At 39.4% G+C, this 21,343-nt stretch overlaps 1 protein-coding gene across 1 annotated transcript in view; it reads left to right on the top strand.

The window, feature by feature from the left end:
- The window catches only part of RRP15 (ribosomal RNA processing 15 homolog), a 61,529-nt gene extending 46,883 nt beyond the window's left edge, over positions 1 to 14,646 (top strand). The window contains exon 5 of the mRNA XM_055419886.2: positions 13,643 to 14,646. Within this exon, the coding sequence (XP_055275861.2) occupies positions 13,643 to 13,786 (144 nt within the window). The 3' untranslated portion in view covers positions 13,787 to 14,646. The remainder of the gene's footprint in view (positions 1 to 13,642) is intronic.
- Positions 14,647 to 21,343: the final 6,697 nt, after the last annotated feature.

Below are 21,343 nucleotides of genomic sequence, written 5' to 3'. Positions count from 1 at the left end.
GCATTTAGACACCTCCCAGCTATCACAGAGTCAGATCTTGTCACTTGTCAATTTGAGGTATTACCTGCTGGCTTTCTGTTACTGTAGGCCAAGATTTCAATCTCTTACACAGTCTGTTTCTTCCCCTCCATCCTTTTCAGTATAGTTAGTTTATAATATTTTGCTAATTCTGTATTCACCATATATCATTATGACAAAGCAAGTATTATTTATAGCTGAAAGTTGTAATATTCCTTACTTAATTTCAAGGAAGACAAATAGAAGGGAAACTACTAATTGCCTTGATTTGTCATATTTAACTTACATAGTTTTAGTCTTTCATAATCAAATTGTCTCAGGTAATGTATCTATGATAATTTCTTCCTTGGAGACATTCTTTCCTAGAGTCTTCTGTTTTCCTTTTCCTGGGTGGGTTGCTCTTTTGGGCCACTTCACAGTTGTCATCCTGGGACATGAATTTCGTATGATCCTGGGAGTATCTCCAGGATTAGATTCCTTGTTTCCTGGATCTGGTGTCTTCTTTCTTGGTTTACTCCCAGTGTTTTTTGTTTGTTTTTTTTGCCACTTTATTTTTTTAATTGAAGGATAATTTAACTGAAGTATAATTGCCTTATAGAATTTCGTGGTTTTCTGTCAAACATCAAGAAGAATCAGCCATAGGTACAAATTGTTGGCAGTTTGATCTCTGGTTCCTATGCCTTTTCTAAATCCAGCTTGAACATCTGGAAGTTCTCGGTTCACGTACTGTTGAAGCCTGGCTTGGAGAGTTTTGAGCATTACTTTGCTAGCATGTGAGATGGGTGCAATTGTGCAGTAGTTTGAGCATTCTTTGGCATTGCATTTCTTTGGGATTGGAATGAAAACTGACCTTTTCCAGTCCTGTGGCTGCTGCTGAGTTTTCCAGATTTGCTGCAATATTGAGTGCAACACTTTTACAGCATCATCTTTTAGGATTTGAAATAACTGAGCTGGAATTCCATCAACTCCACTAGCTTTCTTCATAAAGTGATACTTCCTAAGATGCACTTGACTTTGTTTTCCAGGATGTGTGGTTAGTGATCACACCATCGTAATTATCTGGGTCATTAAGATCTTTTTTGTATAGTTCTTCTGTGTATTCTTGCCACCTCTTCTGCTTCTGTTAAGTCCATACCGTTTCTGTCCTTTATTGTGCCAATCCTTACATGAAATGTTCTCTTCGTATGTCCAGTTTTCTTGAAGAGATTTCTAGTCTTTCCCATTCTGTTGTTTTCCTCTATTTCTTTGCGTTGATCATTGAGGAAGGCCTTCTTATCTCTCCTTTCTAATCTTTGGAACTCTGCATTCACATGGGTGTATCTTTCCTTTTCTCCTTTGTCTTTCGCTTCTCTTCTTTTCATAGCTATTTGTAAGACCTCCTCAGACTACTTTTTTGCCTTTTTGCATTTCTTTTTCTTGGTGATGGTCTTGATCATCCTCCTGTACAGTGTCATGAACCTCCCATAGTTCTTCAGGAAGTCTGTCAGATCTAATCCCTTGAATCTTTTTGTCACTTCCACTGTATAATCATAAAGGATTTGATTTAGGTCATACCTCAATGGTCGAGTGGTTTTCCCTACTTAAGTCTGAATTTTGCAATAAGGAGTTCATGATCTGAGCCACAGTCGGCTCTTGGTCTTGTTTTTGCTGACTGTATAGAGCTTCTCCATCTTCAGCTGCAAGGAATGTAATCAATCTGATTTTGGTATTGACCACCTGGTAATGTCCATGTGTAGAGTCATCTCTTGTGTTTTTGGAAGAAGGTGTTTGCTATGACCAGTGTGTTCTCTTGGCAAAATTCTGTTAACCTTTGCCCTGCTTCATTCTGTACTCCAAAGTGAAATTTGCCTGTTACTCCAGCTATCTCTTGACTTCCTACTTTTGCATTCCAATCCCCTATAATGAAAAGGACATCTTTTTTTGGTGTTAGTTCTAGAAGGTCTTGTAAGTCATCATAGAACTGTTCAACTTCAGCTTCTTTAGTGGTTGGGGTATATGTTCAACTTCTTCAGCATTAGTGGTTGGGGCATAGACTTGGATTACTGTGATACTGAATGGTTTGCCTTGGAAACAAACAGAGATCATTCTGTCGGTTTTTTTATTATTATTATTTTTTTATTGTAGGCTAATTACTTTACAATATTATATTGGTTGGTTCTGCCATACACTGACATGAATCCGCCCCGGGTGTACATGTCACCTTCTTGAACCCCCCTCCCACCTCCCTCCTCCCCATATCCTCTCTCTGGGTCATCCCTGTACACCAGCCCCGAGCATCCTGTATCATGCGTCAAACCTGGACTGTTGATTCATTTCACATATGATAATATACAGGCTTCAATGCCATTCTCCCAAATCATCCCACCCTCACCCTCTCCCACAGAGTCCCAAAGACTGTTCTGTATACCTATGTCTCTTTTGCTGTCTCGTATACAGGGTTAAGGTTACCATCTTTCTAAATTCCATATATATGCGTTAGTATACTGTATTGGTGATTTTCTGGCTTAATTCACTCTGTATAATAGGCTCCAGTTTCATCCACTTCATTAGAACTGATTCAAACACATTCTTTTTGATGGCTGAATAATACTCCATTTTATATGTACCAAAGCGTTCTTATCCATTCATCTGCAGATGGACATCTAGGTTGCTTCCATGTCCTGGCTATTATAAACAGTGCAGCAATGAGTATTGGAGTACATGTGTCTCTTTCAATTCTTGTTTCCTCGGTGTGTATGCCCAGGAGTGCGATTACTGGATCATATGGCAGTTTTATTTCCAGTTTTTTGAGGAAGCTCCACACTGTTCTCCATAGTGGCTGTACTAGTTTGCATTCCCACCAACAGTGTAAGAGGGTTCCCTTTTCTCCACACCCTCTCCAGCATTTATTGCATGTAGACTTTTGGATAGCAGTCATTCTGACTGGTGTGTAATGGTATCTCATTGTGGTTTTGATTTGCATATCTCTGATTATGAGGGATGTTGAGCATTTTTTCATGTGTTTGTTAGCCATCTTTATGTCTCCTTTGGAGAAACGTCTGTTTAGTTCTTTGGCCCATTTTTTGATTGGGTCATTTATTTTTCTGGAATTGAGCTGCAGGAGCTGCTTGTATATTTTGGAGATTAATCCTTTATCAGTGGTTTCATTTGCTATTATTTTCTCCCATTCTGAAGGCTGTCTTTTCACCTTGCTTAGAGTTTCCTTTGCTGTGCAGAAGCTTTTGATTTTAATTAGGTCCCATTTGTTTATTTTTGCTTTTATTTCCAGTATTCTGGGAGGTGGGTCTTGGAGGATCCTGCTGTGATTTATGTTGGAGAGTGTTTTGCCTATGTTCTCCTCTAGGAGTTTTATAGTTTTTCTGGTCTTACATTTAGATCTTTAAACCATTTTGAGCTTATTTTGGTGTATGGTGTTAGGAAGTGTTCTAGTTTCGTTCTTTTACAAGTGACTGACCCGTTTTCCCAGCACCACTTGTTAAAGAGACTGTCTTTTCTCCATTTTAAAATTCTTGCCTCCTTTGTCAAAGATAAGGTGTCCATAGGTGTATGGATTTATCTCTGGGCTTTCTATTTTGTTCCATTGATCTATATTTCTGTCTTTATGCCAGTACCATACTGTCTGGATGACTGTGGCTTTGTAGTAGAGCCTCAAGTCCGGCAGGTTGATTCCCCCAGTTCCATTCTTCTTTCTTAAGATTGCTTTGGCTATTTGAGGTTTTTTGTATTTCCATAAAAATTGTGAGATTATTTGTTCTAGCTCTGTGAAAAATATCGTTGGTAGCTTGATAGGGATTGCATTGAATGTGTAAATTACTTTGGGTAGTATACTCATTTTCACAAAGTTTATTCTTCCAATCCATGAACACGGTATATTTCTCCATCTATCAGTGTCCTATTTGATTACTTTCACCAGTGTTTTATAGTTTTCTATGTACAAGTCTTTTGTTTCCTTAGGTAGATATATTCCTAAGTATTTAATTCTTTTCGTTGCAACAGTGAATGGAATAGTTTCCTTAATTTCTCTTTCTATTTTCTCATTATTAGTGTATAGGAATGCAAGGGATTTCTGTGTGTTGATTTTATATCCTGCAACTTTACCGTATTCATTGATTAGCTCTAGTAGTTTTCTGGTAGAGTCTTTAGGGTTTTCTGTGTAGAGGATCATGTCATCAGCGAACAGTGAAAGTTTTACTTCTTCTTTTCCAATTTGTATTCCTTTTATGTCTTTTTCTGCTCTGATTGCTGTGGCCAAAACTTCCAAAACTATGTTGAACAGTAGTGGTGAGAGTGGGCACCCTTGTCTTGTTCCTGACTTTAGGGGAAATGCTTTCAGTTTTTCACCATTGAGGATAATGTTTGTGTGGGTTTGTCATATATAGCTTTTATTATGTTGAGATATGTCCCTTGCATTCCCACTTTCTGGAGGGTTTTTATCATAAATGGTTGTTGAATTTTGTTGAAGGCTTTCTCTGCATCTATTGAGATAATCATATGATTTTTATTTTTCAGTTTGTTAATGTGGTATATTAGATTGATTGCTTTGCAGATATTAAAGAATCCTTGCATTCCTGGGATAAAGCCCACTTGGTCATGATGTATGATGTTCTTAATGTGTTGTTGGATTCTGATTGCTAGAATTTTGTTAAGGATTTTTGCATCTCTGTTCATCAGTGATATTGGCCTGTAGTTTTCTTTTTTTTGTGGAATCTTTACCAGCTTTTGGGATTAGGGTGATGGTGGCCTCATAGAATGAGTTTGGAAGTTTCCCTTCCTCAGCAATTTTCTGGAAGAGTTTGAGTAGAATAGGTGTTAGCTCTTCTCTAAATTTTTGGTAGAATTCAGCTGTGAAGTCGTCTGGACCTGGGCTTTTGTTTGCTGGAAGATTTCTGATTACAGCTTCTATTTCCGTGCTTGTGATGGGTCTGTTACAATTTTCTGTTTCTTCCTGGTTCAGTTTTGGAAAGTTGTACTTTTCTAAGAATTTGTCCATTTCTTCCAAGTTATTCATTTTATTGCCATATAATTGCTGATAGTATTCTCTAATAATCCTTTGTATTTCTGTTGTCGGTTGTGATCTCCCCATTTTCATTTCTAATTTTATTGATTTGGTTCTTCTCCCTTTGTTTCTTGATGAGTCTGGCTAGTGGTTTGTCAATTTTGTTTACCCTCTCAAAGAACCAGCTTTTGGCTTTGTTGATTTTTGCTATGGTCTCTTTTGTTTCTTTTGTATTTATTTCTGCCCTAATTTTTAAGATTTCTTTCCTTCCACTAACCCTGGGGTTCTTCATTTCTTCCTTTTCTAGTTTCTTTAGATGTGGGTGTTCATTGGAGGGACTGACGCTAAAGCTGAAACTCCAATACTTTGGCCACCTCATGCGAAGAGTTGACTCACTGGAAAAGACTCTGATGCTGGGAAGGATTGGGGGCAGGAGGAGAAGGGGACGACAGAGAGTGAGATGGCTGGATGGCATCACTGACTCGATGGACATGAGTTTGAGGGAACTCTGGGAGTTGGTGATGGACAGGGAGGCCTGGCGTGCTGTGATTCATGGGGTCGCAGAGAGTCGGACACGACTGAGCGACTGAACTGAACTGAGAGGTTATTTAGTTGACCTTTTTCTTGTTTCTTGAGGTGTGCCTGTATTGCTATGAACTTTCCCCTTAGCACTGCTTTTACAGTGTCCCAGAGGTTTGGGGTTGTTGTGTTTTCATTTTCATTCATTTCTATGCATATTTTGATGTCTCTTTTGATTTCTTCTATGATTTGTTCATTATTCAGCAGCGTGTTGTTCAGCCTCCATATGTTGGCATTTTAAATAGTTTTTCTCCTGTAATTGAGATCTAATCTTATTGCATTGTGGTCAGAAAAGATGCTTGGAATGATTTCAGTTTTTTTGAATTTACCAAGGCTAGATTTATGGCCCAGGATGTGATCTATCCTGGAAAAGGTTCCGTGTGCGCTTGATAAAAGGCGAAATTCATTGTTTTGTGGTGAAATGTCCTATAGAGATCTATTAGGTCTAACTAGTCTATTGTATCATTTAAAGTTTGTGTTTCCTTGCTAATTTTCTGTTTAGTTGATCTATCCATAGGTGTGAGTGGGATATTAAAGTCTCCCACTATTATTGCATTTTTCTTAATTTCTTCTTTCATACTTGTTAGTAATTGTCTTACATATTGCGGTGCTCCTATGTTGGGTGCATAAATATTTATAATTATTATATGTTCTTCTTGGATTGATCCTTTGATCATTATGTAGTTTCCTTCTTTGTCCCTTTTCACAGCCTTTGTTTTAAAATCTATTTTACCTGATATGAGTATTGCTACTCCTGCTTTCTTTTGGTCTCTATTTGCGTGGAATATCTTTTTCCAGCCCTTCACTTTCAATCTGTATGTGTCCCTCGTTTTGAGGTGGGTCTCTTGTAGACAACATATATGGGGGTCTTGTTTTTGTATCCATTCAGCCAGCCTTTATCTTTTGGTTGGGGCATTCAACCCATTTACGTTTAAGGTGATTATTGATAAGTATGATCCCGTAGCCATTTTCTTTATTGTTTTGGGTTCGAGTTTATATACCCTTTCTGTGTTTCCTGTCTAGAGAAGATCCTTTAGTATTTGTTAGAGAGCTGGTTTGGTGATGCTGAATTCTCTCAGCTTTTGCTTGTCTGAAAGACTCTTATGCTGGGAAAGGTTGGGGGTGGGAGGAGAAGGGGATGACAGAGAATGAGATGGCTGGATGGCATCACCAACTCTGTGGACATGAGTTTTAGTGAACTCCGGGAGTTGGTGATGGACAGGGAGGCCTGGCGTGCTGTGATTCATGGGATCGCAGAGAGTTGGACATGACTGAGCGACTGAACTGAACTAAACTGAAAGCTTTTGATTTCTCCTTCATATTTGAATGAGATCCTTGCTGGGTATAGTAATCTAGGCTGTAGGTTACTTTCTTTCATCACTTTAAGTATGTCTTGCCATTCCCTCCTGGCCTGAAGAGTTTCTGTTGAAAGATCAGCTATTATCCTTATGGGAATCCCCTTGTGTGTTATTTGTTGCTTTTTCCTTGCTGCTTTTAATATTTGTTCTTTGTGTTTGATCTTTGTTAATTTGATTAATATGTGTCTTGGAGTATTTCGCCTTGGGTTTGTCCTGTTAGGGACTCTCTGGGTTTCTTGGACTTGGGTGATTATTTCCTTCCCCATTTTTGGGAAATTTTCAACTATTACCTCCTCAAGTATTCTCTCATGGTCTTTCTTTTTGTCTTCTTCTTCTGGGACTCCTATGATTCGAATGTTGGGGTGTTTAACATTGTCCCAGAGGTCTCTAATATTGTCCTCATTTCTTTTAATTCTTTTTTCTTTTTCCGTCTCTGTTTCATTTATTTCTACAATTCTATCTTCTAGCTCGCTTATCCTGTCTTCTGCCTCTGTTATTCTACTGTTTGTTCCCTCCAGAGTGTTTCTGATCTCATCTATTGCATTATTCATTGTATACTGACTCTTTTTCATTTCCTCTAATTCCTTATTAAACATTTCTTGCATCTTCTTAATCCTTTTCTCCACTTTATTTATCTGTAACTCCATTTTGCTTTCCAGATTTTGGATCATTTTCACAATTAAAATTCGAAATTCTTTATCAGGTAGGTTCCCTATATCTTCCTCTTTTGTTTGTGTTGGTGGGCATTTATCCTGTTCCTTTACTTGCTGGGTACTTCTCTGCCTCTTCATCTTGCTTATATTGCTGTGCTTGGGGTGGCCTTTCCGTCTTCTGACAGTTTGTGGAGTTCTCTTTGTTATGTAGTTTCCTCGCTGTGTGTGGGGTTGGACAGGTGGCTTGTCAAGGTTCCCTGGTTAGGGAAGCTTGTGTCGGTGTTCTGGTGGGTGGAGCTGGATTTCTTCTCCCTGGAGTGCAATGAAGTGTCCAGTAATGAGTTTTAGATGTCAGTGGGTTTGGAGTGGCTTTGGGCAGCCTGTATATTGATGCTCAGGGCTATTCTCCTGTGTTGCTGGAGTATTTGCGTGGTATGTCTTTCTCTGAAACTTGTTGACCCTTGGGTGGTGCCTGGTTTCAGTGTATGTATGGAGGCATTTAATGAGCACCTATCAATTAATGTTCCTGGAACAGGAGATCTCTGGTGTTCTCAGGATTTGGACTTAATCCGCTACCTCTGGTTTTCAGTAGTAGCCTTCTTATTCTTGCAGTAGACTCAAGACTTCGCCATCTGTTATTTCCAGGGCAGTTCCTTCTTTTAAAACTCTTCTGTTTGCTGGTCTCTTCAGTGTCTAATTCCCGTCCTGATACCAGGGGGCAGTGGTGGACACTTTTTTCGGCTCAGCTGTTCAGTCCTGCTGTGGGGAGGGAGGAACGCTGCTAACAAATATCCCTGGCATCTGTGGGGAGTGCTTGCAGTGTCTCGGCTACAATGGGATTGCTCCCACTCGCAGCGTGTGTGCTTTCCTTGTTTATGCTGCTCAGGCTCTAGGTTGCTCTGTAGGGAGCTGTCCGAGACCAGCGCTGGGTTGTATGCGCTTCCCAGGTCTGAGTGGTTTGGTTTCAGGTCCTCGGGTACTCCACAAAGGCGCAGACTTGGTTGGGCCTGCGTTTTGTGCCTTCCCCAGTCCGAGCAGCTCAAGTGACCAGGCATTTGGTGAGCGCAGTTGCTGCGACTTATCGCCTTCCCGGTCCCTGCCACTCGGTTTTCTGGGTGTACAACCGGCGCATCTTCTCGGGCGGATATCCACTGGCCCAAACCCACAAAGTCTCAGTTAGCAATGAAGCCTGCTTGCAGCTTGGTATGGGAAGCCTCTCTGGGGCCGCAGTTGCCCTTTCCGTCTCTGGCCGCCCTCCCCTGCCTGTCCCCGTGGGGGCCGGGGGATGGGCTGATCACAGCCGGCTTGCTCTGGTCAGTCCTTTGTTCTGTGAGCAGGGCTGGCGGAGTCTTAGGTTGGGGCTTTTCGCCGGCTTTTTGCCTTTCCGTGGGGTCGCTTTCCCACAGTCTGCTTAGCTATTTCCCCTTTAGCGCCCTCAGGTTGCCCTCGGGGTGTTCAGGCCAGGTCCTCTCTCTAAGTGCTGCCACTGTGCCTCCCTGCCCTGTCCCTGTGTGCTAATGGGGGGTGCGGGCGTCTGCACTGCTTCTCTGCTGGGAGTTTCCTCTGGGCACTTAGTTTGTGGGTTTTAATTATTTATTCCTTTTTTCTCCCGGTTATGTGGCCCTCTGAGGTTCCAAGGCTCGCCACAGACTCGCCCGTGAGTGTTTCCAGGTGTTTGGAAACTTCTCTCTCTCTCTCTTTTTTTTTTTGGGCCTCCCTTCCTGGAACGGAGCTCCATCCCTCCCTCTTTTGTCTTTTTATCTTTTATACTATTTCCTACCTCCTTTCGAAGACGATGGGCTGCTTTTCTGGGTGCCTGATGTCCTCTGCCAGCATTCAGAAGTTGTTTTGTGGGATTTACTCAGCGTTCAAATGTTCTTTTGCTGATTTTGTGGGGGAGAAAGTGGTCGCCTGTCCTATTCTTCCACCATCTTCCTACGCTCCCCCCATTCTGTCGTTTTTGAGATTGTACCCATGTACTGCTCAGCTGGTCAAGAATCCACCTACAGTGCTGGAGACCTGGGTTTGATCCCTGCATTGCGAAGATCTCCTGGTGAAGGGAACAGCTACCCACTCCAGTATTCTAGCCTGGAGAATTCGATGGACTGTATAGTACATGGGGTCACAAAGAGTTGGACACAACTGAGCAACTTTTACCATCTTCCATAGTGCCCTGTGTAAGTGGTGCTGGAAAAACTGGACAGCTCAGTTGAAAAGAATGAAATTAAAACACTTCCTAATGCCATGCACAAAGATAAACTCAAAATGGATTAAATACCTAAATGTGAGACTGGAAACTATAAAACAGGAAAACATAGGCAGAACCCTCGATGACATAAAGCAAGATCTTCTGTGACCCTTCTCCTAGAATAATGGAAATAAACAAGTGGGATGTAATTTAACTTGAAGGCTTTTGCACAGCAAAAGAAATTGCAAACAAGGTGAAAAGGAAACCCTCAGAATGGGAGGAAATAATAGCAAGGGAAACAACTGACAGAGAATTAATTTACAAAATATACAAGCAGCTCATACAACTCAATACTGGAAAAACAAACTGCCCCATCAAAAAGTGGGAAAAAAAGACTTAAACAGACATTTCTCCAAAGAAGACATACAAGTGGCTAACAGACACATGAAAAGATGCTCAACATCACTCATTAGAGAAATGCAAATCAAAACTACAGTGAGATACCACCACACATCAGTCAGAATGGCCATCATCAAAAAGTCTACAAGCAATAAATTGTGGAGAGGGTGTGGGGACTCTTGTGTTGCTGGTGAAAGTCAAATGCTGGAGAGGGTGTGGAGAAAAGGGAACCTTCTTGCATAGCTGGTGGGAATGTGAATTGATACTCCCACTATTTTGGTAAAGCATATGAAACCCCATGAACAGGGGAACCTGATGGGCTTCAGGTACGACTTAGTGACTGAACAACAGCAGCAACCCCCCAGGGGTTTTGTCTTCCTTGAGGTCACTCTTCCAGGCTTTCCTCACTGCCTGACTGTAGTCACCGTGCTGGAATCTCCCAGACTATTTTTCCAGTTATCTTACTTTTTCTAATGTTTTTCATTACTTTTTTCTTTCTGCTCTATTTTCTGCGTGATATTCTTAGCTTTGTTTTCTCACCTTTATAGTTTTTTTTTTCCAGCCATCATGCTTTTATTTCTAAGCTCTTTGTTATTCTCTTAATGTTTCTTTTAAAGTAGCAACTGTTCTCATTTTGTAGATACAAAATAATCTCCTAACTCTTCAGGGATATTCATGGTATTTTCCCCTAAGTTTTTTTTTTTTTTTTTAATTTGAAAAGTTTCTTTTTCTTGGAAGTTGCTTTTTAAATGTTTGTTTATATTATTCTTCCTCTTCTTTTTGATAAATCTTCATGATTAGAACAAATAATCCTAGAAAAGTTGATTAAACGCTCTGAATATGTGGAGTTTGCCCACATGACGTGAGCTTTAATGTAGCCTTCTCTTAGTGTGTTATTTATTAGTTACTGGTTAGATTTTCTATTGAGTATTCCTGATCTCCTCCCTGGAGGAAAAAGCTCTGGCTACCAGCATTTTGGGAGTCCACCATGAGAAGAAGGCTGGGTGGGACTCATTATTGGAGGTGAAGTGTATGTGCTTGTGTGTAACTTAGTCCCCTGGTTTTGGTACTGCACTTGTGCTTTCATCTCTGCTAGCCCATTACCCCTCCAGAGGTTAAACCTCTAGTCTTCTGCCAGGGGAGTGGGGAGGGGAATCCAAGGGAAACAGTCTGATTGTTTCTCAGTCTAACTTTCACCCAGTTCTCTATCTTGATTGATTCCTCCGTTCTGTCCTTACTTCCAAAAGTGCCAGAACTGCCCATTCCTAGGTTTTGTTTTTTTTCCCCTGAAGAGTCTGCAGGGTGAACTGGGTTAGTTGTCAGACTGGCAATTGAAGTTGTAGGATTCACCTTCCTTGGCTTTGCCAAGACGTGGTCCATCTGCTTCCACCTTCTAAAGTCGTGTTGCTTTTTTCTCTTTGGATCTTGTCCTCCTGGATTGAGCTGCCCAGGTGGCACAGTGATAAAAAATCCACCTGCCAATGCAGGAGACGTGGGTTTGATCCCTGGGTCAGGAAGATCCCCTGGAGAAGGAAATGGCAACCCACTCCAGTATTCTTGCCTCTGGGAAATCCTATGGACAGAGGAGCCTGGCAGGTTACACTCCGTGGGGTTGCAAAGTGTCCAGTGGCCTGGAGAATTCCACGGACTGTATATAGTCCATGGGGTTGCAAAGGGTCAGATATGACTGAATGAGTTTCACTTTGCTAGTGACTGAACAACAAACACCAGGAAGCATATACCTTTTAGAATTTAATTGAAAGCCTTGAATAATTAACTTGGCAGAGGTGTTACAGTTAATGGTTCAAAGTGGATCTCTGTTCATTGAGATCTCTTATTTAAGTAAGCTCTCGCTTATTTAAATAAGGTGAGATAGGCAGAGAAAACTAGCTGACTCAGGGAAAATGGCCTTTTATTCAGTTAGGTAACTTAATCTAACAGAAGCAGCAGTCATTTAGGAATGTGGGTTTGGTCCGGTAGAGAGGAGGAATGGAGGCGTGCTTGCGTCCTCCTGAGCAGCGTTATAAGTGATGAGGATGGAGGCATGTCCAGCCCTCCAGGAGCAGTGTTGTAAACTGCCTTTCTGCTCTGTGGCTCTCCATCAGTGGCGGCACAGAAAGCATTGGAACTGTTCTATGGTTGGGTTTTTAACCAACACAGATGTCTCGTTTCTTCATGCTGGTTAAATTACAGTATAAAGCATACTGTTTGATTCACTAAGTCAGTTCTGTAATCTTTGCTCACATTTATATGCTCTCCAGTCTTCAGGTTCTATTTAGGAAAAAGCTTTGACGAGTAAGCCAAAAGGACATTTTTTTCCTATTTGTGATAGCATCCTTTTTTTAAAAAAAAAAAGGTATTACTGTTTCAGGGCTATATTTGTTTAAATTAAAAAATAATGGCTTCAGAATTAGGTAAGTAATCTCTTAACCGTGTAAGTGTTTTTAACATCTTTCTCCTAATAATTGCTTTTTATAGGTTAATAGGCTCCCATAAAGTAACTGTTTTCTCTAACCAAATGGGCCCTTGTATATTTAGATTTTTCCCCCACATGGTGTATTTCTGTGCATGGAGTAAGTAGAAAAGCACAGACTGTTAGCTCCATGAAGACAGGGACTTTGTTCATCTCGCTGACACTCGGTACAGTGTTTGATACGCAGTTCTCAGTGAGTATTTGTGGAATGAAGAAACGAAACTAGTTCAGCATCCTGCACTACTTAATTAATGCCACAAGGTGGTACTGTTGTACCGTGAAATAAAAGGCTGTAATTCTTAGACTCTCTTGCATAGTTTTATATAAATCCTATGAATAAACAAAATGAATTGACTACCATTATGTTTATTGCCTGGTTCGGTTATTTATGGTTTTAGTGTGTGACTAGTCTTTTGAGTCCATGATTTGGGGAGGCAGTGAGATCATAACTTATAACATTTGGTTCAGATTTTTATCAAATTTTAAATGTGATAGCATCTATAAACACTTAGCACAGTATGAGGTTAATTTTCACTCTTTTAATTAATTTTGGATTAAAATACTTTGTTAAACATTTCTCTGTGTGTTAAAATAATTTGCCAAATGTTTTCTAATAGGTTATCACTGAATATTAAATAATATTTTGTAAGTCTGTTTTGTCAGAAGATTTAAAAAATTGATCCCAAACCTAAATTTTACTGTATCACCACAAACAATCCCCCACTCCTCCCCCAACATACACACTGCAGATAAAGAAAAAATATAATTCTGCTTCTGTGGTTCTTGTATGAGGCTCACATTTTTTAACAGTATTTGTGTGTATACGATGATAATGTATACAGTTAATCTATTGTTTGCCTTAGTTTCACTCCTATTATAAAACAAAGTGTTGACAGGTTTGTTTTGTAGCCTAGAATTTTAAAATTTCCTTACAGTGAAATTGACTTCTGAATATTTTGATCATGTACTTTCCCTCAGACTGAAGTGAAATCAGAAGAGGGCCCAGGATGGACGATCTTGCGTGATGATTTCATGATGGGAGCATCCATGAAAGACTGGGACAAAGAAAGTGATGGACCAGATGACAGCAGACCAGGGTCTGGAAGTGACTCTGACACATAACGCTATATAAGAAACACAGTTCACGTTTTAATTTTCCTGGAAAAAGAGTTCATACTCTGAAGGTTGGGAAATTATAAAGATTGCATTTATCAGAAAGCCAAAAGACTTGCATTATTACCAACTTTGGTGTTTCCTTTTTTCATGTAAACTTTGTTAAAATTATATTTCAAACTTTACATGATTTTAAGCATTGTTCCTTAGAACGTTTGTAAAAAGAAATATTTCTCCTTGAGAGGTGCATTTTGCTGGGTTCACTGTAGGTTTACATACTGCTCTTGGATACTGGTATTTCATTCAGCTATCACCGGTGTTTGTGGAAATGCAACATCAATTTATAATTAAAATGAACTCCTTGATGTTAGTGTTTTTCAGCCTCTAACTTCCAGACCTGTATGTGTATATTTTTTATGGGAAAGGGTTGGTGGTGGTTTTGGTGAGGTATTGAGAAAATCTATGTATTAATAACAAAATTTTTAAATCATAGCATTTCTGATTTGGAGTAATGATTTTATTTATAGATACTCTGGCAAATAATGATTTAAGAAGTATCAAATTTCTACTTTTATATTGCCTTGTATATGCTAAGTAATGTATATAAATAATGACTTAGGTTTATTTTAAATGTTAGTTTAGTTTTGTATGAGAGATTTACTGAGGTGGAAATTCTCATATTTAACTTATACAGTGAGGCATAATTTCTTTGGAAGCATATTTGACATGTTCTAGTTTCTCTTATTTTCCCTATTTTTGAGTTTTTTTCTCCCTTTTTTCCCTATATTTGAGTTAGCTTAAATTCTCTTTTATGGACGGACTGACCAGTGAAATCGTAGACAATAAATTTGTGTGTGTGTGCTTAATCACTTCAGTTGTATCTGACTCTTTGCAACCCTATGGACTGTAGCCCACTATGTTCCTCTGTCCATGGGATTCTCCAGGCAAGAATATTGGAGTGGATTGCCATGCCCTCCTCCAGGGGATCTTTCCCACCCAGGGATCGAACCAGCATCTTCTGCGGCTGCTGACTTGCAGGCAGGTTCTTTACCACTGAGCTAGCAGGGAAGCCCAGACAACAGAGTCTGCGTCAGAAAGCTGCATCTGAGTTGAGGCTTGATTCCTTATAGTTGCCTTAAAGGTTACTACATTGGGTGACTTTTACAGTCTAGGTGTTAAACAGAAAGAGATGAGAAAGCAGGACTATTTAAATACCATTCCCAAATTTCTGTGACACTGAGCCTAAGCTGCAAAGTTTGTAGGGGAATTATTTAATAAAAGTGATCTGTTCTTTTTTATAAAAGGACTCATCTCTTTTGCCATCTTTCCGTAATAAAAACAGTTGCCTCCTACTGCCCAGTTGCACTTGTTTGCGTGTGTTATATGTGGAAGGATAATCCTCCCCTCAGAGCTGTGCTGGAGCAGAGATGTTTATATTTGCAAAACCATTTGAGTGTTACAAGTGTTATGTAACCAGAGTCAAATTAGTCCATGGCCTGGTATTTGTTATCCTAAAAGGAAGGTATACATCTAAGATATCAAATGCTTAAACCAGCAGAGCTCAAAATGCATTTTTATATTTATCCAGACTTTTGAAATTTAGTGTCTTCTTGAATTATAGGACTGCTATTTTGTCAATGTAATATAAATAAATGTGAACAGATATTCCTCAGTAGTAACATGAGCAGCTAAATATCTCAATATAACGTAACACACATAAATATTTCAGTGCAACCTAATATGTAGACAATTTTGAGAAATTTGTAGCACCTAAAAACTTCTCAGAATCAAAGATTTTAATTTTTTTCTCTTAATCTGTTTCTGAATCATATTAAAGCTTTGCAAATCTTCTGTACTAACATCAGGTGATAGAAATGGGTAAATAATTTCTCATTTAGTTAAAAAAAAAAAGTTGTTTTTGTATAGTCCTTGGTTTAACTTCAAACTGATAGTAAGAGCATATTTGTAGATTTTCTTCTCTTGGAAGTTATTTTATTCCAAAATAAAATTGAAGTGCTGTTGTAAGGAAAAAAATGTATCACTTATGCTAAAAGGCTATAAAGCATATATAAATTATGTGAAATAATTTTCATCATAAAGATGGAATGTTTTTTGTGTGTTAGTATTTCTGCATATTGACTGTCAGATAATTGAGCAAAATACCACCATACATGAATCTAAGGATTAGCATATTATTTTAGAAACTAAGTGTGTATCTTTAGGTGAATGTTTTAAGTAATCTCTCATTTCTACTCTAAATATTTTACCCTACAACATTTAAATTCTTCTGACACCTAAAATATAACAATATTTGGGTATATGTTTTGGTTAACTGTTTAGGGTAATAGTAATAAATAGATTTTATTTTTGTTTAGAAAGAACAATAGAAAATAGTAACCAGGAAACCAATTACTTGGTATTATCATATTCCCTTATCTGGGTGTTCAGATAGCTAGGGAGAATATTCTCAGTATTAGCATAGTTTAGAATTACTTATTTTTTTGTTTTTAGGCTTTGCAGTCTCACAAAGTTATAGACTGACAGTAACTTAGAATCATTACAGTAGTTTAGTACTTTAAAATACTGAATTTTTAAAGTTACTTAGACTTATACTAGATTGCTGCTGCTGCTGAGTCACTTCAGTCGTGTCCGACTCTGTGTGACCCCATAGACGGAAACCCACCAGGCTCCCCCGTCCCTGGGATTCTCCAGGCAAGAACACTGGAGTGGGTTGCCATTTCCTTCTCCATATACTAGATTAGGTATTATTTATTTGTTAAAAAATGTATCTGGGAAACACTTTGATGGACTAGTTTGATGGCTCACTTTCAGTACTTATAATCTGAAATGACTCTGTAGGAAGTTGCAGAAGATTTATTGAACGGTAAGTCCAATCCTTCTAAAATATTTTGTCTTTTATAATAAGTAGGTGAAGGGAATGTTTAAATTGTGGAAGATGTCTTGGGACTTTTCAGTCACTGTGATTTTGCACATATGAACATACTTAATATTCAGTGGCTACCAACTAACCTAATCCATAGCCACCCATGCTGGTCTTGAGGACCATGAAGTACTGAACCATGAAGCCTTTTAATGACAGTTGATAGACACCCAAAGATGTCCCTGTCAAGCATACAACAGCAGAGATGTCCTCGGGTTGCAGTGTGAACAGGAACCTGGACAGACTGAAGACAGCCTGTGGTGCTGAGGGGCGAAAGGGATTACAGGCCTAAGAGCGCCCATCAAACACGCTGCGTAAGACAGAAATATTTCTTTAAGAGAGATAAGAGGAGGTCAAATAAGTTGACTCTTTGGCGTCTTCTGGATAATTTTTTCCTCTCTCTATATACTTACTTATTTTTGTTACAGGTTTTTATGAATATATGTGTTGAAGGAGTCAAGTGAAATGGGATGGGAGTTTTATTTTTTCAGTCTTTTTAAATGCCCAGAGAGGACCATTAGTATGCTTAGTATATTATTATTAATACATTTGTGCCACATGAATCTCACTTTTAAAACAAACATTTGAAGAAATCAGTAAGTACTTTTTGACATTTGTAATTTCTTAAGTGTGTGTGTGTGTGTGTGTTGGGGCGTGGTGGAGAGTGTGTCTTAATCCAGGCTGCTATACCAGATACCGTAGACTGGGTGGCAAAAACAACAGACAGTTATTTCTTGTGGTTCTGGAGGTCGGGAAGTCCAAGATCAAGGTGCTGGCAGATCTGATGTCTGATGAGCACCCTCCTCCTGGTTTGTCAGCAGCTGACCTCTTGCTGTGTCTTTACTTGAGGGAGAAAGATAGTCTTTCTCGATGTCTCTTACCAGGGCACCTCCTTCATGACCCAGTTACCTTCTAAAGGACTCCACCTCCGATATTTTCATATCAGGAATAGAGCGTCAACATAGGAATTGGAGAACGCGTTGTGGGGGAGGATACAAAATTCCAGTCCATAGCAGTGTATAAAATAGCAAACGGTACATTTTTACATAGACATGAAATAACTTTAGCTGTCCTTGTTGTTCTCAACTTAAATTTCTTAATATTTAAATTTCAATAGAATTACAAAGTTAAGTGAAACATTTATCTGGCATTAATTGAACATCTGTTCCAAGAACTGTGCTAGAATTATTTGAGTGATGATATTGTTTATGCAAAATAAGGAATAATTTTACTCCTGTAAAAAGAGTCAAACCTCCTCTTCCTTTCTAAAGTTGACTTCCTGCAGTAAGTGCCCACCATGTGATTTGAATCTTGCGGCAGTTTGAATTAACAGTGATAACTTGAAGTAAATCAGTTACCTACCATGACTTAAGAAATACTTGTTAAAAAAATAACCTTTTAAAGATTATAGTGGATGTTGCACAGATTAAAGATTCAGATTAAATTGCACATTAAAAATCTATTACAATAGAATTATACAATAACTGTACAGAAACAGAGGTCCTGGAATAACGAAGCTTGTCTGTACTAAATAGATTAGGTCTGTAAATAGATTGATTTGTCAGTACACTATTGACATTAACTTCATTTTTACTTGGAAACAATTTTCAGTTGAGGGAAGCAGAGTTCATAACTGCTCTTTCCTTAAGTTCATCTGTCACAATCAATGGGACTAGTGTTTATCTCCACTCCGTGTATCAGTGACTGGTAAAGCCTGTTAAGCTCTGCAGAAATAGTATGAAGACTGTTTGAGGCGAACTGGCAGTTAGAACAAATTTTGGAAATAGGAGAAGATGCATCCTTGCCTACAGAAAGGTCTCAATCCCTCCCCCAAGAAAGCAGCAATCTATGATTTTGGGCCAGCTGGATAGATGAATCTTACTACTTAAGTAAAGTTAGTTCCCCTGGTGAATTTTTCCTTTGGGTGAGCTTTTCTGAAACTTGACTAAAAATGTCAATCATGAGGGGGCCTCCCAGGTGGTGCTAGTAGTAAAGAATCCACCTGCCAGTGCAGGAGACACAAGAAATGTGGGTTTGATCCCTGGGTTGGGAAGGTCCCCTGGTGGAGGAAATGGAACACATTGGGAAGTAAAACCGTGTCTGAGATAGGTGACAAGATGTTTAGAATAATGACTGGTGGCAAGTCCTAAGAATTGTAATGAATCTAATCAGAACTCTGTAGATTGAAAAATATCTTCCAGCAATTCTTAAACAATTTTAGGTCCTCTAAAGGATGTTTTCTAGCTTAGAGCCACACACTATTCTTCATCTGGTCTAGTGAGCATCCTTCCAGGGAGTTATGACTTCGGGCTTTTTATGGAGGTGTGTGAAGAACCTTCTGTACTCAGATGAGTTGTACTCAGAGACAGTTACAAAGCATGTTTTGTTAACAATATCTGGCCCAACATTGCTCACCTCACTCACTCCCCCACCCCACCATAGCAGGAGTGTGTATTTCTGTTAATGCTTTTTGGTTTTCATTGAGTCTTTGAACAAGAGTATATGCTAGAGAAGTGGGTTTAATTTCTTACGATTGTAGTCCCTACATCAGTGCTGCCCAGTAGCACTTTCTGTGATGATGGGAATGTATCTCCATTGCCCAATATGGGAGCCCAAGTGGCTGTTGAGCATCTCCTTATTTAAAAGCTGCACGTGGCTAGTGGTAGTATGTCTATCTGTGAAGAGATTAAAGTTTCAGAGCATATATTTAGTCTAATAAAACATCAGCCAATTTTGGAATCATCCGTCTACCTCGAATTCTCCCCTAAACTTTGATAGATACAATTTATGTACATAGAAATACTGATGTGAGTTTATTGACTAAATTATGGTTGATGTCTTTTTCACTACTTGTATTTTTTAAAGAAATGTGTTAAGTTGCTTTGTAATTACTTCCTGAGGTGTAACTATTATCCTCACATGTTAGGCTACTGTGCGTAACAAATGGTATTTTTTAGTATTATCACCTGCGGCTTTCAGAATGAACACACTGAACTTTAAGTCTCATGGCTGTACACTCAAAGAATAGGTGTTAGGTGTGTGATAAAAAAAATGACATACTGAGAACTGCCGGAGCAGTGGATAACAGGTACCATCTAAGCTAGGGAACTTTGGTCAGGAGCCTCCTTATTTTGGGGGTCTCCGGAGGAAGTGCCTTCAGTGGCAGGCTCCCGCGGTGTCCGGCAGCTGTGATCTGTCCCAGCGCGCACACGACATCCTGCCCCAGCAAATGTAGCTTGCAGATTGGGGCCAAAAAAAAAAAAAAAAACAAGAGAAAACAAATTGCACCATGAGCATTATTAGCACAGCCAGTTTAAAATGATGAGGTGTTAACCACATTTGTATAAATAACAGTTTCTCTAACCCCTGAATCATTATCCTGCATCTTTAATGCAATCGGTTCATAAACATCAAAGCAGGAACACCAAATTTGTATGGGGTCAAGACCAACTGGGGCTCTGAATGGAGAGACAGCTGAGAGCTGTGTCCTTTGCGTGGGTGGCCTTGCAGCTGTTGATTCACCCTGGAGCTACTAGACAGTTGCCTCTGCGCACTCACAGAACCAGTCTTCAGTCTTAGGTAAAAATGGATCCCCTCCCCTGGGATGGACATAAACAATGGGTTGACATTAGCTCTCAAAACATCAGCGAGGCAGCCAGACACAGCAGTTACCCTGAAATCCTGAGTAGTACTAAGCATAACATCAGGGCTGTTTCTGCATAATATTTGTCTTTGTATAATAACGCTGGGCTCTCTTAAGTGTATTGTAAATAAGCTGAAGAGTCCAGAAGGTTCAAGGTGACATTATCCTTCTTTATAAATGGTAGAAATGATAGGAATATCTATTGCATGACAGAACTGCCATATTTTGGCCTTCATGAGGACTCCCAAGTATTTTTAATGATGAATGAAGCTATATTTACATGGAATATTGCTAGAAATGCCAATATTCATTGTTAAAGGCAAAATTTTGGAATCAAAACTAAGTTCAGAGTTCAGTTTGGACTCTGATTAAGCCATGCAAAAACGTCAAAACTTTTTGAGGCTTTTTCATAGTTCTGGCTTCCCTGGTGGCTCAGATGGTAAAGAATCCACCTACGGTGCTGGAGACTTGGGTTCAGTCCCTGGATTGGGAAGATCCCCTGGAGGAGGGCATAGCAATCCACTCTAGTATTCTTTCCTGGAGAATCCCCAATGGACAGAGGGTCCGGGTGGGCTACAGTCCATGGGGTTACAAAGAGTCAGACACAACTGAGCAAATAAGCACAGCACACGTGGCTCGGGCATAGGGATCCATTTGTTTCCATTGGAGGGATTGGAATGGTGCATGCACAGCGGCTGTCTAGCACAGTGCCTGCTCTAGTAGGGAGAGTCTGAAGAAACAGTATTATGCAGTTGGAGAACTAGGTGCTGTACATGTAGATATGGTATTCATTTCTGATCTGTGTAATCATAAGTATTCCTCTTCTCAATAATGAGTGCCCCCCATAAAAGTTTAAAGCCTTGAAGATAGTAGGTACTTTTGAACACCCAGTAATTCTACTTCTAAAAACCCTCCGCAGGAAAAGATCTCAATTATAGAAAATGCTGTGTGAACAATACAATAGCATTATTTTTAACAGCAA

Source organism: Moschus berezovskii, chromosome 17, assembly GCF_049115385.1.
Source record: "Moschus berezovskii isolate FMDL1 chromosome 17, NW_MosBer_1.0, whole genome shotgun sequence".
NCBI classification, from domain to species: domain Eukaryota; kingdom Metazoa; phylum Chordata; class Mammalia; order Artiodactyla; family Moschidae; genus Moschus; species Moschus berezovskii.
Note: the sequence above shows the minus strand (reverse complement) of the source record. Positions and strands in the feature narration are given on the sequence as shown.